Below are 15661 nucleotides of genomic sequence, written 5' to 3'. Positions count from 1 at the left end.
GAGAAGTTGAAGTTCGAGAAGAACTCTGCCCACCGTATCTGCCGCTGGTTGAGCACCCTGGCAGTTCTCCAGAACTCCAGGTTCTTGTGGTCTGTGCACACCTGGATGGGGTGCTTGGCGCCCACCAGGAAGTGTCTCCAGTGCTGGAACGCAGCGTGGATCGCCAGCAGTTCCCGATCAAACACCGTGTAGTTTCGCTCTGGCTGGGTCAACTTCCTGGAGAAGAAGGCACAGGGTCTCCACTCTCTGTTGGCGTCCAGTTGCAACAAAATGGCGCCCACAGCTTTATCAGAAGCATCTGTCTCCACGCGAAGGGGCGCGTCCTGAACCACGTGGAACAGGTTCTGGTCTGAGGCGAACACCCTCTTGAGGCTTTCAAACGCTGCTTGCGCCTCTGGTGTCCACCTGAACTTCTGCTTGCCTCTCAGGCAGTCAGTGATGGGAGCCGTAACGCGAGAGAAGTTCTTGATGAACTTCCTGTAGAAGTTGGCGAAGCCTAGTAGGCGTTGGGCATCTTTGCGCGTCCTGGGGCTGTGCCAGTCCAGGATGGCCTGCACCTTGTCCTTGTCCATCGCCAGCCCCTTGTCTGACAGCTTGTAGCCTAGGAAGTCCACCTCCTTGGTGTGAAACTTGCACTTCTCCAGCTTCACATACAGGTGGTTCTCCTTCAGGCGCTGCAACACCTCCCTGACATCCTTCACATGCTGCACTGGGTCATCGGAGTAGATAAGGATGTCATCCAGGAAGACCAAGCATTTCCTGAAAAGGAGGGACCCCAGGACGTGGTGCATGAAGGCCTGGAAGCATGCTGAGCCCCCTTGCAACCCGAAGGGCATCACGAGATATTCAAAGGAGCCCAGAGGCGTGAACATCGTGGTTTTCCATTCATCGCCTTCCCGGATCCTGATCAAGTTGTACGCCCCCCTCAGGTCTAGCTTGGTGAAAATCTTGCCCCTGCGTGCCGCTGTCAGGAGATCATCCACTCTGGGCATGGGGAAAGCCACTGGCTCTGTCACTGAATTCAGCCGTCTAAAATCCACCACAAGACGGCGCTGTTGCGTGTCTTTCTTGTCCACCCAGAAGACTGGGCTGCCCCCTGCTGCCTTGCTTTCTCTGATGAACCCCCGCTTGAGGTTCTTGTCGATGAAAGCGCGCAGATCCTCCAGTTCCTGGTCTGACATGGCGTACAGCTTGGCTGGGGGTATAGTTGCCCCTGGCACCAGGTTGATCTGGCAGTCAAAAGGCCTGTGTGGGGGTAGGTGGTCGGACTCCGCTTCGCTGAAGACCTCCTGCAGGTCCCAGTACGGCTTGGGTATCGCCTCACCCCCTTTGACGTGCATGGTGGCCACCGTGGCTATCGGAGGCCCCTCCCCTGGTTGGTGCTGCATGCAATGTTCCAGGCAAAAGTCCGATCCAAAAGTGATGCATCTTTGGTGCCAACTGATGGAGGGGTCGTGGCGCGCCAGCCAGCTCATGCCCAAGACGATGGGGGGGTCTGAGATGGTGGTGACGTTGAATGCCAGTGTCTCTGAGTGCCTCCCCACCGTCATTCTCATGGGGGGGGGTTTGATGAGTGATGGCCCCTCCCAGCAGCTCTCTGCCGTCAATGGTTGCCACGTGCAGAGGAAAATCCAGCTGCAGAAGCTGGATCTGGTGCTCTTCTGCAAAGTTTCTCGAGAAGAAGTTCGCTGACGCCCCACTGTCAATTAAGGCGAGGACTGTCAGGGGATAGCCATTTGGGAGCGTGAGCGTCACTTCTAGAACCACTCCTGCTCTGGGAGGGGTGGGCTGGCTCTGCTCCTCTCTGTGCGGGTGGGTGGGCTGGGGCTGTTTTCTGCTGACTGTGCCTGGCTGCTGCCCCTTGTCTCCTGCAGCCAGGCTTTCCCGTTTCCCTGCTGTGGTGCTGCGTCAGTGGGGGAGGGCACAACCGTTCCCGCCTTTCCTTGCCACTCCCTGCGATGTGGGCAGTCTCTGACGAGATGCTGGGGGGAGTTGCAGAGAAAGCAATTCCCACCCCTTCCCTCCTTGCGTCTTGGCGCCGCTGGGGTTTGAAAAGCCCCCGCGCGCGCGCTATCAATCTGCATGGGTTCCTGGTCCTGACTGGCCCCAGGCGTGGCTTGAAAGGGTTGTTGGGGGAGTGGCTTCTCCTGCGACCGTGGGAACCAAGCCCGCTTTGCGCGCGTTGCTTGCTTGTCGCTCCACCGGGATTCCTGTCTCACCCCCACCGCCAGAGCCGCTTTGCTCAGCTGATCCATATTACTGGGCTTTGGACCTCTTGAGAGCTCATCCTTCACCTCCTCATGCAAACCCAAGTAGAACGCCGCTTGCATTGGGGGCGACTCGAGTTCCCACCCCAATCTGTGCACCAGCATGGTGAATTTCGCCCAATACGCGCGAACTGTCATATTTCCTTGGCGTAAATTATGCAGTTCCTCCTTAGTCTGGTCCATATGACTATCGGACGAATACATCGTTTTCAAACCTTCTAGAAATAGTTTGACATTCTTCATGCAAGGATTCCTTGTTGCAATTAACGGTCTTAGCCACTCCCTGGCTGCCCCGGTAAGGTGCTCCACAATAAACGCTACCCTGTGCTCATCATCAGGGAACTCAGCGTGGTGCAGCTCAAGAGCATACACAATCTCAGTCTCAAAGCCCTGATATTCCCTCGGGTCTCCATTGAACTTGCTTACTAGGGTCCCGGCTCTCCTTCCTGGCAGCACTTGGACTTGGGGTGCCCCTCCCGCCTTGTTTTTCTCTGCATCCAGCTTGTTTTGGAGGTCTACCGCCACCGCCCTTAATTCCTGCTCTCTTTCCTGTAGCGCTCTCACCTGTTCCGCAAGTTGTAGCCGGTCGTCCTGGACCTTCCTAGTCTCTTCTTTAGCTGCCTTCAATTCCCCCTGCGCCTGCAGCGACAGCTGCTGCAGTTCTTGCTGGGCTTGCTCCGCGATCTGCCGCCATTTCTCCGCCTCTGACACGCTCATCCCGGCAACTCCAAAGTAGCCCAAAAAGGATTAGGAGGTTGCTGTCACAGTGGCCGGAGTGGACTACTTCAGAGTAACGACGCTACGCAGCTCTGCATTTTATTCTTTTATTGGTGCTGCGTATTTACAGTGCTAAAGTCATTGCTATTTACACGGAGTGATGTGATCAGTCGGTTTCAGAACCTCCTAATGGCTTTTGGCGCGTCTTTCTCCAACACAAAAGCTTTGGCAGACCCATCCTCTTTCCCCTCCTCTTTCTGCGTAGTTCTGGCGTTGGGGGGATGGGTCTCCCTCCCTTATTCGCCCCTTCCTGTCCCGCCTGGGACCCTGGCTCCTCTACCTTGCCTGAGCCTCGGACCCGACTTCCTGCTTCCCTACTGGAATCGGAACTCTCTCTGCTTTCCCCTGTGCTCGGTGATTGGCTTGAACTCAGGAGGGGAGGGACTTCGCGATATCCCCTGTCCCTCACACTCACCATATAAGAAATACAACCCGACGTATAAGACGACCCCCGACTTTTGAGAAGATTTTCCTGGGTTAAAAAGTAGTCTTATACGCAGGAATATACAGTACTTCCGGGTTTTCAGCATTTGAAAGCCAAAACGTTCAACTTCCAAGACGCTCAAAAACCGAGGTTCCACTGTACTTACATTACGTTCGTAGCTCATGGGATCATCAGCAGGGGTCAGCAAACGTTTTCAGCAGGGGGCCGGTCCACTGTCCCTCAGACCTTGTGGGGGGGGTTATATTTTGGAGAGAAAAGGTGAATGAATTGCTATGCCCCACAAATAACCCAGAGATGCATTTTAAATAAAAACAAACATTCTACTCATGTAAAAACACCAGGCAGGCCCCACAAATAACCCAGAGATGCATTTTAAATAAAAGGACACATTCTACTCATGTAAAAACATGCTGATTCCCGGGCCGGATTTAGAAGGCGATTGGGCCGGATCCGGCCCCTGGGCCTTAGTTTGCCTACTGATATGTACTGAGGCAACAATCTCACACTTAGTATTAGGATCTTTGCACACACATGTTCTCTCTCTCTCATGCTTCATTTCTATGGCTTCTCATCTTCTGTATTTCTGTTTGTTTTTCAACATTTTTGTTTTGGTAGATAGCTAGAATTCCTTAAGTTGAAGCCTCATGCTTTATATTTTTCTTGTTCTATTATCTTGAAGTTTTTTTTTTCTGGAAGGAGTCACAATGCATCCTGTTTTCAAAGCCGGCAATGACTGCTCCACACATCAAACGTGGGGCGACCTTTGCGTAGTCGCGTGCAGCACCCTGATCCCATAGTGTGACTCTCTGGTAGTTCGGGGCTGGCACCACCTTCCTGGGTAGGATGCCAGGGGTCTCCACCTACCCCAGCCTAGCGGACAATCCTGCCTGGGAGGGTGTTGCCAGGGGATGGCCAGGTAAGGTGAGGGACTTTCTAGCTCACACAATAGAATTTGAATCTTACCTCCAAGCACCAGTTGGTTCCAGTTGTTTTCAAAGCCGGCAAAAGGAAGTTGTCTTTTCAGAAAAAAAGTATAAGGATATGGTTGTTGGAGGCTGTACATTACAATCAAACTACTTATTGGACAGGAACACACATTTTCTAGAATTCCAGTGGAAGCTTTTTCTAGCTTGGGGTGAGATGGGGATAATGTCAGCAGAAAAGTGTGTGTGCTTAACCCCCTTTCCTGATAACTACTTCTCTCCCCTTTGGGGTCGCACACACATTTTCCCATCTGGAATCCCATGGAGAGGGAAGTAGAAGAAAACAATTTGAAGCAGAAAAACGGGGGACAGGTAAGAGTTTACCACCAGCAGCCATCACTTCTCTGCTCTTATTTGCTCCCCCCGAAAGCTTATTCCCCATAAACCAAGTGTTCACTTGTAATGTAACATCTAGTTTGACCTTCAAATATTTGCAAGAATTAGACATGTATGCCAGAGGTTTCTGAGTGAATAGGATGCCGAATGTATTCTGTTCCTGAATAGTGGATTTGATTTTCTAAACAGTACCAGTCCTTCCACAGCTGGTTTAAGGTGCATTGCACTCATAATATTTGAGCAATTCTTATCCAATGCTTGATTTGGAAAGAGGTGACATGCGGCATTCCCTGTAGAAACTTCTCTGACAGCCCCAGATGTGTGAAAGGTGGCTGTGCGTATGCAATTGTGTGGGAAACGGACTCTCTGTGTACTCACAAGCAACTTCACACAGTCTCCTGGCATTAAAAGCATTTTCAGCAACTGAGGCCTGGATCAAGTTGAGCTCCCTAATAATACACATTTATAAGCGTTAAGATATGACAACTTGAAATTGGAACTGTGAATGTATTTCGTCCATTGATTTTCCTAACAAGGAAATAGAAAAAGGAACCACCTTTCTCTTCCAGATGTTTTTACAGCAGCCAACAGCATCTCTGAATTTCAGCGGCATGCAGCAGCCAGAACCTCAGGGGAAGCCAGTTGTTGATTCTCAGCAGCAAGTTGTGCTGAGGCCTCCAAGGCCTCTTCTCCAAGGGCAGATTGCGGCTCCTCAAGCAACAGACCATCAAATGTTAGGAGAAGAAAATGTGTTATCAAACCAGGTAAGCAGACCTGCAATAGTCTTACAGTACAGCGATTTGTTGTGTGGAAAAAATGTTCTCTTCTTTAAACATTACTTTAAGACTTAGGTTCATCTTCAGTCCTGCCTTTTTTGATTCTTCATTTAGTTATTCCAGCATTTCTTGTAGTTCTTGTTTGCCTTTAGGTATTACGGCAATATTGCCTGCCCTTTCGCTCTTTCCAGTAAGCTTTGTGTGAATCTGTGTGTTTGTTGCAGCTATCCATAATCACCATTCTTGTAAAAAAAAATTTTTTTAAAAAAAGGGTAAATTACCAGACCTGCATTCAACGAACAGTGGTGCCTCGACTTACGAATTTAATCTGTTGCGAAGGCACCCTTGTAGGTCGAAAAATTCATAAGCCGCAAAGCGCCATTGGAAATGCGATTTCCCATAGGAATGCATTGGAAACGGAAAAATTCATAAGTCGAAGCTGCCGCGGTTTCCGTTCGGATGTCGAGAAATTCATAAGCGTGCGGTCATTTGCCCCATTCGTAAGTTGAAAAATTAGGTTGTCGAGTCGTTCGTAAGTCGAGGTACCACTGAATATGAATTTATTTCCCTACTAATCGGTCATTGCTGCACTTTACATAATTAGACTTTATGAGAGGATGGAGTGAACTAAATTTGGATCTGGTGATTTAGCAAAAAAATATCCACAACTTAATTCTATGTGTTTTTACAATATACCCAAAGCTTTTGGTTATTGTTTCTGTGGGTGCTGTTATTTTTAACTGTTCTAGGATCAGAAATCAGCAAGAGCCTCGCAAGGAATGCAGGATAGCTGTCAATCTTCCAGAAGCTTAACCTCGCAGTTTAGCAATGCCTCTGTGCTCTCACAGTCTTTGAGCAGAGCTCCACCTGATGCCATTCTACAGGATAACAGCCACCAGCAGAGCACTCCAGATTTCAGTAATGATCAACAACTGAGGTAAAATAATTGTAGTAACCTGCTTTTTTAAAAAAAAACGTTGAAGAGTTAAATACTATTTTTTACAATGGCACTATGTGCTATTATTATTTATTCAATTTCATACTCACCCTTTACCACAAGGTTCCAGGGTTGGGTTACAGAAATGTAAAATTCAATATTAAAAACAGTTTCAGAATAGGTATGGATCAAACAGACTTGTGGGTTGTTGTTGTTTTCTCTAAATGATGTTAGCGCTATGTATTTGCCTTTAAAAGAGAAAGAAAAGATATTGTTTACTTCTCTGTTCTGTTTTGAAAAACATTTTAAACTGGTGACTGAAAAGAAAATACAAGGAACAATAAGTAGCTTGAAATAGAAAACATGTCCATGTAGGAAACATAATGTAAATTGGGGTGGGGGTGGGGGGCTGGGACCTTACACCTCCACACAAAGTTAGCTGCAGTTTCAAACCACCTGGAGCAGAAGAAAGTATGTGAAGCCTACTTTCTGTTCTGGACTAACAAACGGAATGGAAGCTCTAATAGCCAACTTTAAAATCTAATAGCCCAATGCTCACTAGATATCATCAGAATGCAGGATTTTCATAGAAGATGGCTGTTACTTGAGGCAGGAACATCCACCGCATCACAGGTTGAGAGCATGAAAACGTTACAGTCAAGTGCTGTGGCAGATAATCTGCTACAGGGAATTTCAGCGATCTTTGTTTGCCAACCACAGTATGTAGATCCACTTCTAAGAAGAATTAAACTCCTTGTATAAGAATGGTCACATTTGATAATAAATCCTGAGCTGCTACCCTTTTTTTTACTACAACTAATTACACTCTATCCCTGAGCCTACTGCAGATTTAACTTTACAGTGATACCTCGGGTTAAGAACGTAATTCGTTCTGGAGGTCCGTTCTTAACCTGAAACTGTTCTTAACCTGAGGTACCACTTTAGCTAATGGGGCCTCCTGCTGCCACCATGCGATTTCTCTTCTCATCCTGAAGTAAAGTTCTTAACCCGAGGTACTATTTTTGGGTTAGTGGAGTCTGTAACCTGAAGCGTCTGTAACCTGAAGCATCTGTAACCCGAGGTACCACTGTATTGGCTTCTGAGCATGCAATTACCTCACATGGAAAAAATCCTTCTGACCCTTTCAGTATCTGCAGGTTAGTGTCATTCTTCACTGACATTATTTAATTTCCTGTTTCCTAGACTGTTACTCAGTCAGCCTATTCAGCCAATGATGCCTGGTTCCTGCCATGCGAGGCAGACAACAGATGATGATGTGACTGGACACGAAGCTAAGTATGTAGCATGTTACTGGGGGCAGGGGTAGGAAGGAAAGGTTTGAAACTATACTGAGAAATGCCACTTAGATGGAGGTGGTAGAACAGCAACTCATCCAGAGGTAGTACTTGGGTTAAGCAATCTATGTCAGAGATGCAATAAAGGCAGCTCCATATTTTGAAAATCCAGATGTTGTCCTACCATATCTTTTCTGCCCCACTGCCAGGCTCCCACAATTGCACAGTTTTTCAGACCCCAGTTGCCCCAGTACATTGTTTCTCTCATGATTCATGCAATGCTATTTTTCTAGAAAAAGAGGTGCCAGAACTCACCATGAACAGCACCCTTGTTCTCTTAGAATGGCAATAGTGCCTACCTGAGAGGTCCAGTTCTGGCTGGAATAATGCCCTGCCATCATGTAGTGGGGTTCTGTCATAACCAACTGGAGAATGAAAGGGACCAGGTCTGGTGAAAGTGTTACAATCAAGGAATTCTGGAGCCTGCTACTTGAAACATAATCTTGCTGATATTGTGTCAGAAATTTCTAATTTATCTCCTATGGCTGCTTCTTTACTTTTAACCCATAAACCTACAATTTCTAAACATGTCTACATGTATTATCAACCTTCTGGGTCACCCCAATAGCAGCACCTGGCTAAAACAAAAATGCTAAGTTGCATCAGCCTCTGATCAGCTTCTTCCTTCTCCCACACTGCCCCACCCCAGGTCAGCCTTCTCCACTTCCATGATACCACTAGATATGCACAATATATATTCCCAGGAGTTACTGGTATGTGTAGTAATGAATGTGCTTGGCTTTTTCAATGCATCTTTCAACAATCGGCATATCTGCATAGTCGCTGAGTCAGCATCAGAACCTGCTATTTCTCCCAACCGTTGTCCATAATACATCTCAGTATGACATCAGTGTTTTAGTCACAAATTCTTGGCTGCAAAACTTAGGACTGTTTCTTTGAATAGATACTTTCAAAGCCTACAAGCGTTCCAAAGTTTGGAAGAGCAAACCTCTGGAAGCAGTACAGCTATAGTGCTGATGGGACAAGCAGTATTGCACCCTGGGTTCTCTGCAGCACAGCCATCTCAGGCTTCAACTTTGCAACCTATGCATCAGCAACAACAGCAGCAATGCTACCTTCAGGTGGGCTGCAACAGAACTGACAGTACCTAAATGGGTAAGCCGCCCTGTAAGTATTTTTTTTTCGGCTGAAGGGGCGGCATACAGGGTTTTTTGGTTTTTTAAAAAATATTTTTAATTAAATTGTGCAGCTATTCATAAAGTAATAAAGACCCTTACATTATTTTAAGAATGGCAGAAGAAATATGACATGGTTGTTTACAAAAACTTTTTTTATTAGGAATGTTAAAAAATAATAATACAAGAACTCACAATGAAAATGCTAAGCATTTAAGTTTCTATTGGGTCAGCTGCTAGATCACAGGTTATAGAGACATGCCTGCTGTGAATGAATGAATACCAGGGATGCCAAATGCCTGCTGGTTTTCCTAAACAACAAACAACAAAACAAAATAAACAACAAAAATATTTCTTCAGTTCTCTATATCAGATGTCCAACTGATTTATTAATGTTCTCAAGCCACAGCTAGCACTTCTAGACGTACATTTTTGGGGGTGTAGTGCAGTTCTAATATCATATGAACAGAGTCCACAGTATCAACCATTTTGTTTTCTTTATTTCTTTAAATACCCTTTGTAAATTAGTCCATAGTTGTCTATGTTTCAGTCTAATGTTAGGTCTCATGTTCCCAAATAAAGTAAGCATAGGCAGGAATAGGAACACAGGAAGCTAGCTGCCTTAGGTTGGGAATATTGGCCCATCTAGCTCCGTATATTCTGTGACCCTCCAAGATTTCAGATGGCAGGGGATCATCTGCACACAAAGCAGATGCTAGACCACTGAACCTTGACAAATGGAGTCTCATAACCAATAATCACTATACAAAACTCTTAGTGACTCCCAACTCAGGCCCAGAATACCAAGGATGTCTTAAAACTCAGGCCCAGAATTGCCAAGGATGTCTTAAAATCCTACCTGAATATTCTATCCATTCCGTTTCCTTACCAACATAAGTCCAAAGCTCAGCTGACTCTAAAGTCTATATAATTCTATGTGCCTTTTAAATATGATGGCAGAACTCAGACTCCCAGTCAATGATATCCTCTGCTCTGGGTACAATTCCCAGTTGAGTGTGCTCCTCGTTTGGAATATCACTGAGGAAGTTAGGTTTCAGGAGATTGTGGCTTCTGTGTATTGAAAACATCTGCTCGCATTTTATGCACGCCAATATGTGATCTGGAGCAGACACATTTGATTATGCTGGAAACTTCGCATTGGGACACCAGGTTCAAAATCTTAACTTCAGCACAATGTGAGTGTCTGGTGTATTTCCTTTTGTTTTATGGATCCTGCTAATTTCCTTGTTCCTTTTGTTTTTTTCCTTTTGCAACACAAAAGCTCCCTGAATTATTATTGTATTGTCATTAACTGCTTTTGGCTTTATAGCCAGTAACTTCCCTTTTAAAAAACAAACAGTCATCATGCCTCCCACTAAAATGGTAAACATGAACTGTGGCAATAAAATAAAATGGAGTCCCTCCCAGGGGAAAGGTGGGATATAAATGAATGAATGAATGAATAAATAAATAATTGCACAGGCCCAAATATACCCACTATAGAATACAAAACATACCCACAACAGAATGTTGTTGACAGTCCTAAATTTCTTTACTATGAATTAAGTTAAGCCCCATTGAACTTAGTGGGACATATTTATGAATAAACATACTTAGGATTGTGGTGCAAGTATTTTCATATGTGCCCATGACAAACATGATTGTGATGAAACTATTGAAAGAGAAAGTGGAATTAATGAGCATTGCCAATGGAGGACAGAAAAAGAAGCCCAATTATTGGACGAAATGAGTAGGGAAAATCCACTTGCATTTTGTGATTGACTAAACTTCTGACAACTAGAGCTTATCAAAAAATTCTCGTTCACATAAATCAAGGGCCACCAACCTTTTCATACCAGTGGCCACACTTCAAAAATATGGGCCTGCTATGGACCTGGCACACAATGACTGCTATAGGAGTGCAGTATAACACAACATGGCAGCCATGGAGGCATGGCATGGCATGGCGCAAAACTAGAGAGAGTACAGTCATTGTTGTTTCCCATCCTTCCTCCACACTGTAAAGGTGGTCTTTCCCTTCGCAGTAACACCCTGGCACAGTCAGCTTGGTATTTACAGTCTTTATTACATATATACAAGAAACAGCTACAGTTCAGAATTACATGTCTGAACCCATTGAGTCAGATTTGGGGCGTGGCTTCCTACGATTGCCATGCCCACAAAGTAGGTGGGGGAATCACACAAGATGTCTTTGATCCTTACACTTCATTTCCCTCCTTGTCTGTGCTAATTTGAAAGCCCCCTCCCTTCCTGAGTCTGAGCTTCCTTCCAGATACAGGTAGGTAGCCGTGTTGGTCTGCCGTAGTCGAAACAAAATAAAAAAATTCCTTCCAGCACATGAAAGCTCATACCAATGACAAACTTAGTTGGGTCTCTAAGGTGCTACTGGAAGGATTTTTTAAATTTTGTTTCTTCTTTCCGGAGCCTCTGGTTGGTTGCAGGGCTCCCCAGCATCCCTGAGCCCCTGCTCCGCCTGGCTGCTCTCTGCCCCTTCTTCCTGTCTCTGGGCGGTTGTGGGGCTCTGCAGCATCCCTGAGCCCCTGTTCCGCCTCCTCTGTACATTGCTTCTCCGAATCATCCCTGACAATCACACAATACTGATGTTCCACATACGGTACATAAGAGTGCTGTTGCTCATGACAACAGGGAGCATTCTGCAGTACCAGGAAAAACAAAACAAAGGGGCCATCACATCCACTCTTTCTCACACACAGAGTCCACACACACACACACCCCTACACCTACCTACCCCCCCCTCTCTCTCTCTCTCTCACTAACTCACTGACACACACACCACTTGACCATTGCCATTTCCCAAGAATTGTTTTTTTTCTAACAATATAAAATCCAAAAAAATATACAAGGGCTGCCAACCTTGCAATCCTTGGCATAAATGGTGCCAAGCTTCATTCATTGACTTAGCTAACCACATTTTAAGTGTTCTGCAAACTATTGATCCTAGTCCACCAGCAACAGTTCCATAGCAAGTTTTTCCATATAAGCAGAGGGCACTTCTCAGTAGTGGCGCCCACCCTTTGGAATGCCCTCCCACCGGATGTTAAGGAGATAAGTAATTATGAAGCATTTAGGAAACATCTGAAGGCAGCCCTATATAGGGAAGATTTTTAAGGTATAATGTTTTACTGTGTTTTTATATATCCTGGAAGCTGCCCAGAGTAGCAGATGGGTGGGGTACAAATAAATTATTATTATTATTATTATTATTATTATTATTATTATTATTATTATATTATCATCACCATCATTAACAGAACTACTGTTTTTGATCTGCTAAACCATTATTTGACGGCATCCAATTTTGTTTCACATATAGGTAGAGTCTGCAGGCCCTTTGCACAGTGAGCAGGCAGATTCTTTGCTCTTGCCTTCCTACCGTTGACAGGAAGAATGCGTAGAGTACCATCATACACAGTCGCAGCAGCAGCAACAACCTGCTGCCAGGAGGACTGTCGGTTTGCCTGAATCCTCAAACATGCAACAACATCTGCAGTAGAATCTGCTGTAACAATCAGTACACATTTAGCTTTATTGAATGGTGGGTGACTGGGCAGGAGGGAAGCCAGCATTTGCATATGTGTTCATTTCAGAGTTTTGTGATGTAAAGAGATTACCAAGCACAGACCTTGGTGGATAGTGCAATAGGAAAGGAACGGGAATTATTTTGCAGATGTTTGCACTATTTTGTGACTACATTATGTATATTAATACTAATACATACCATCATGTGCAAACTGGTATGTGTTGGTAGACGATTCTTCTGACTATTTTGACCAGAAAGTATTCTGGCTATTCCAAAAAAAAAGTGGATACGAGTTACTTGGCCTTCACTATTTTGATCTTTTGAATATGAAAAGCACTGGTTCAGAGAAAATCTATTGAGAGAATTAGAGATTATTTTTATTAATATTATTATTATTTTGCACAACTGCACAAAAGGCATAACCTAGCACTTTCGGTAAATAAAAGTTTGTTCTGGTGGCCAGATAAGCACTTCCAGTGAGAGAGAGAACATGTTGTCCTTTATTTAAATAAAAAGCACCCTGCAGTTTATAGACCTTGGACTCATAACCTGAAAGTATTAAACTTGTTACCTCTCCCTCTTGCTATTTCTAATGTTTCAAAGAAATTACACTGGACATTTTCCTATTTACTTAGTGAACTACAATTGTAAACCGTGAACCGAAGCACAATCATGCAGCTATTATTCCAATGTACTAGTCATGCTCTTTAAACACTTTGAAGAGAATCTTTTCTACTAACTGAACAGCCCCCTCACAACTGTTCATAGAACAAACACCTGAAGAATATGCACTGTGTTACAGCCCATTAAGTGGAAAAATGCTGCAACTATATTACATATCTTTCATTATTACGTTTAGGTTTGACTTTTCCTCCAAAGCGTTGCACTTTTGTATGCTTTATGTTGATGTTTCTAAAAAAAAAAGATTTTATGTAATTATTCAATAAGTAGCGTATAAAAAAGTTGTTGTAAACAAAACAAAACCCCAACCTTGACCTATTTCTATATAAAATAAACTTATATGGGATTATGTGAACATTATTTCGTTTATGAAATACCAGCTCATTTTACAAGCGAAAAGCTTTTCCCCCTCCATGCTTTTTTTGTGAGTTAATAGTTTGTCAACCTAGCAGTTCGAAAGCACACCAGTGCAATTAGGTAAATAGGTATCACTGTGGCGGGAAGGTAAATGGCATTGCCGTGCACTGTGGCTTTAGTCATGGTGTTCCGTTGTGCCAGAAACAGTTTAGTCATGCTGGCCACATGACCCGGAAAGTTGTCTGTGGACAAACGCCAGCTCCCTAGGCCTGAAGTGAGATGAGCGCCGCACCCCATTGTTGCCTTTGACTGGACTTTTAACCATCCAGGGTTCCTTTACCTGTTTACTTTTACTTACATACCACTTTTGTCCATAGCCTCTTCTCATGCAGTGAGAATTTTACTACACCTCTGGCTACTGCAAATGGTACACGAGGCTGCATGCAATGCATTCTGCAGTAAAACACTATTCTGTAAAAAATTAGTTATGTTTAGTTACTTTTACTTGTGTATGCATTATTAGGGCTGGTGGAGCAATCAGTTTTTTCCGCTTAGTATAGGTAATTTTGAATTGCCTTGCCTGATCACAGCCTTTCCAGCTAGGTTGTAAGAAACTCACCGGCCCTAACGCAACGCACAACAAAGGTTTTGCGCCACAATTGGTCCCAATGTAGAGATTGTGCATGCCATGTCAAACCACTGAGGTTGATAGGATCTGGAGGAGCATCACAATTTGGATGTGCATTTCTGTTTCTATCAGTCCCTTGAGAGAAAGATATGAGTGCAAGCACACACCTGGGAGGCAAGAATTGTATTCATGCTTTAAACAATCCTGTAGGAATAGCAAGCAATTGTACCCAGCAAAGGATGAAGAGTTGATGCCTACACCTTTAATCTAGAATTTGGCTCCCCCTCAAGCAAACTTTTTATAGGGCTGAAAAGCAGTTATCACACGTTGAAACCTTGATAACAAAGTCTCAAAACATATAAAAGTCAAATAAATTTATTGTGGACTGAGCTGCTGTAGGTCAGAGCCAATGTCTGATGTAAGATTATTGTTCTTGCTTCCAGAAATCCTGGCTGCAGCTCTAAACATGCTTAATAAGAGTAAAGATCCCCAAGTTGTGTGTTAGGTTAGAGAGGGGAATAAGTGTACCTTTAAAAAGTAAGCCTCTTGGGTCCTACCGGTACTACCGTCGACTCTACTGGGATGGCTAATTACCTGTGGTCTTCCAAATCTTGCTGGACTACAACGCCCACAATTCCTGGCTATTGACAATGCTGACTGGAGCAGATGCAAATTGTGAGTCCATCAACATTTGGAGCACTACAGGTTTAGCCACCCCTGGTTTATTTAGAAGCATATACACAGACATAATTCAAAGGGAACAAATTCAGCCCAGGCTACAGCTGACAAGCATGTGGGGGAGTCCCAGATGCATAACTTCTGAAATCAAGGTCCCATTATTCAGTCCTGACTTCAATAAAGAGGAGATTGGTAATATACTGGGCTGCCAATCCAATTGAAAGGAAGCTGCTTGACCACTGTTACAGGAGTCTGAAAAGAAAGTGGACTGGGAGATGGGATACTGGTGTGGAGACAGAGGATAAGCAGGTGTTTCCATCCTCTGTCATACCAAAATCGGTGTCTATGATTTTAAGACAGACCAAACTTGGTTCTTCACACGGCACAACCACTAGGGCAGCTTTTAAAGGTTAGACACGTGGATGAAGCTGATCACGATGATGCCTCTGAATATCAGTGATTGGGCTTTATAAAAAAAACAGGAGTGGGGGCCTGTTCCGCTCATGTCTTGCCCTGGGATTCCCATAGGTACCTGATTGCACCACAAAAAAAACACACACCCCAAAATATTAGTGGGAAATATAGTGGGAATAACGGCGGCCGACAGCAATTGCATACACTGCAAAGTTTGCGTGAGCCGCTCTCTGCCCTAGTTAGCAATTTGGGGGTGTTCATGATAACCACGGTAATCACGCAAAACAAAAAAAGCGTCGTGATTTTTAAAATCACATTTATCACAGGCA

At 44.6% G+C, this 15661-nt stretch overlaps 1 protein-coding gene across 3 annotated transcripts in view; it reads left to right on the top strand.

Annotated features, from left to right (window-relative positions):
• Positions 1-13615, top strand: part of NPAS2 (neuronal PAS domain protein 2) — a 66818-nt gene extending 53203 nt beyond the window's left edge. Inside the window, exons 16-20 of one of the 3 annotated variants that reach the window (XM_035116141.3) lie at positions 5378-5572; positions 6334-6521; positions 7725-7817; positions 8781-8958; positions 12368-13615. In XM_035116141.3, the coding sequence (XP_034972032.3) occupies positions 5378-5572; positions 6334-6521; positions 7725-7817; positions 8781-8958; positions 12368-12433 (720 nt within the window). In that variant the 3' untranslated portion in view covers positions 12434-13615. Of the gene's footprint in view, positions 1-5377; positions 5573-6333; positions 6522-7724; positions 7818-8780; positions 8993-12367 lie in introns of all 3 variants that reach the window. The other 2 variants (XM_035116142.3, XM_035116145.3) reach the window with 2 other exon arrangements.
• The last annotated feature ends 2046 nt before the right edge of the window (positions 13616-15661 follow it).

Source organism: Zootoca vivipara, chromosome 4 (assembly GCF_965207765.1).
Source record: "Zootoca vivipara chromosome 4, rZooViv2.hap1.1, whole genome shotgun sequence".
Taxonomy (NCBI): Eukaryota; Metazoa; Chordata; class Lepidosauria; order Squamata; family Lacertidae; genus Zootoca; species Zootoca vivipara.
The sequence above is the reverse complement of the archived record's forward strand: the minus strand, read 5'-3'. Positions and strand labels throughout refer to the sequence as shown.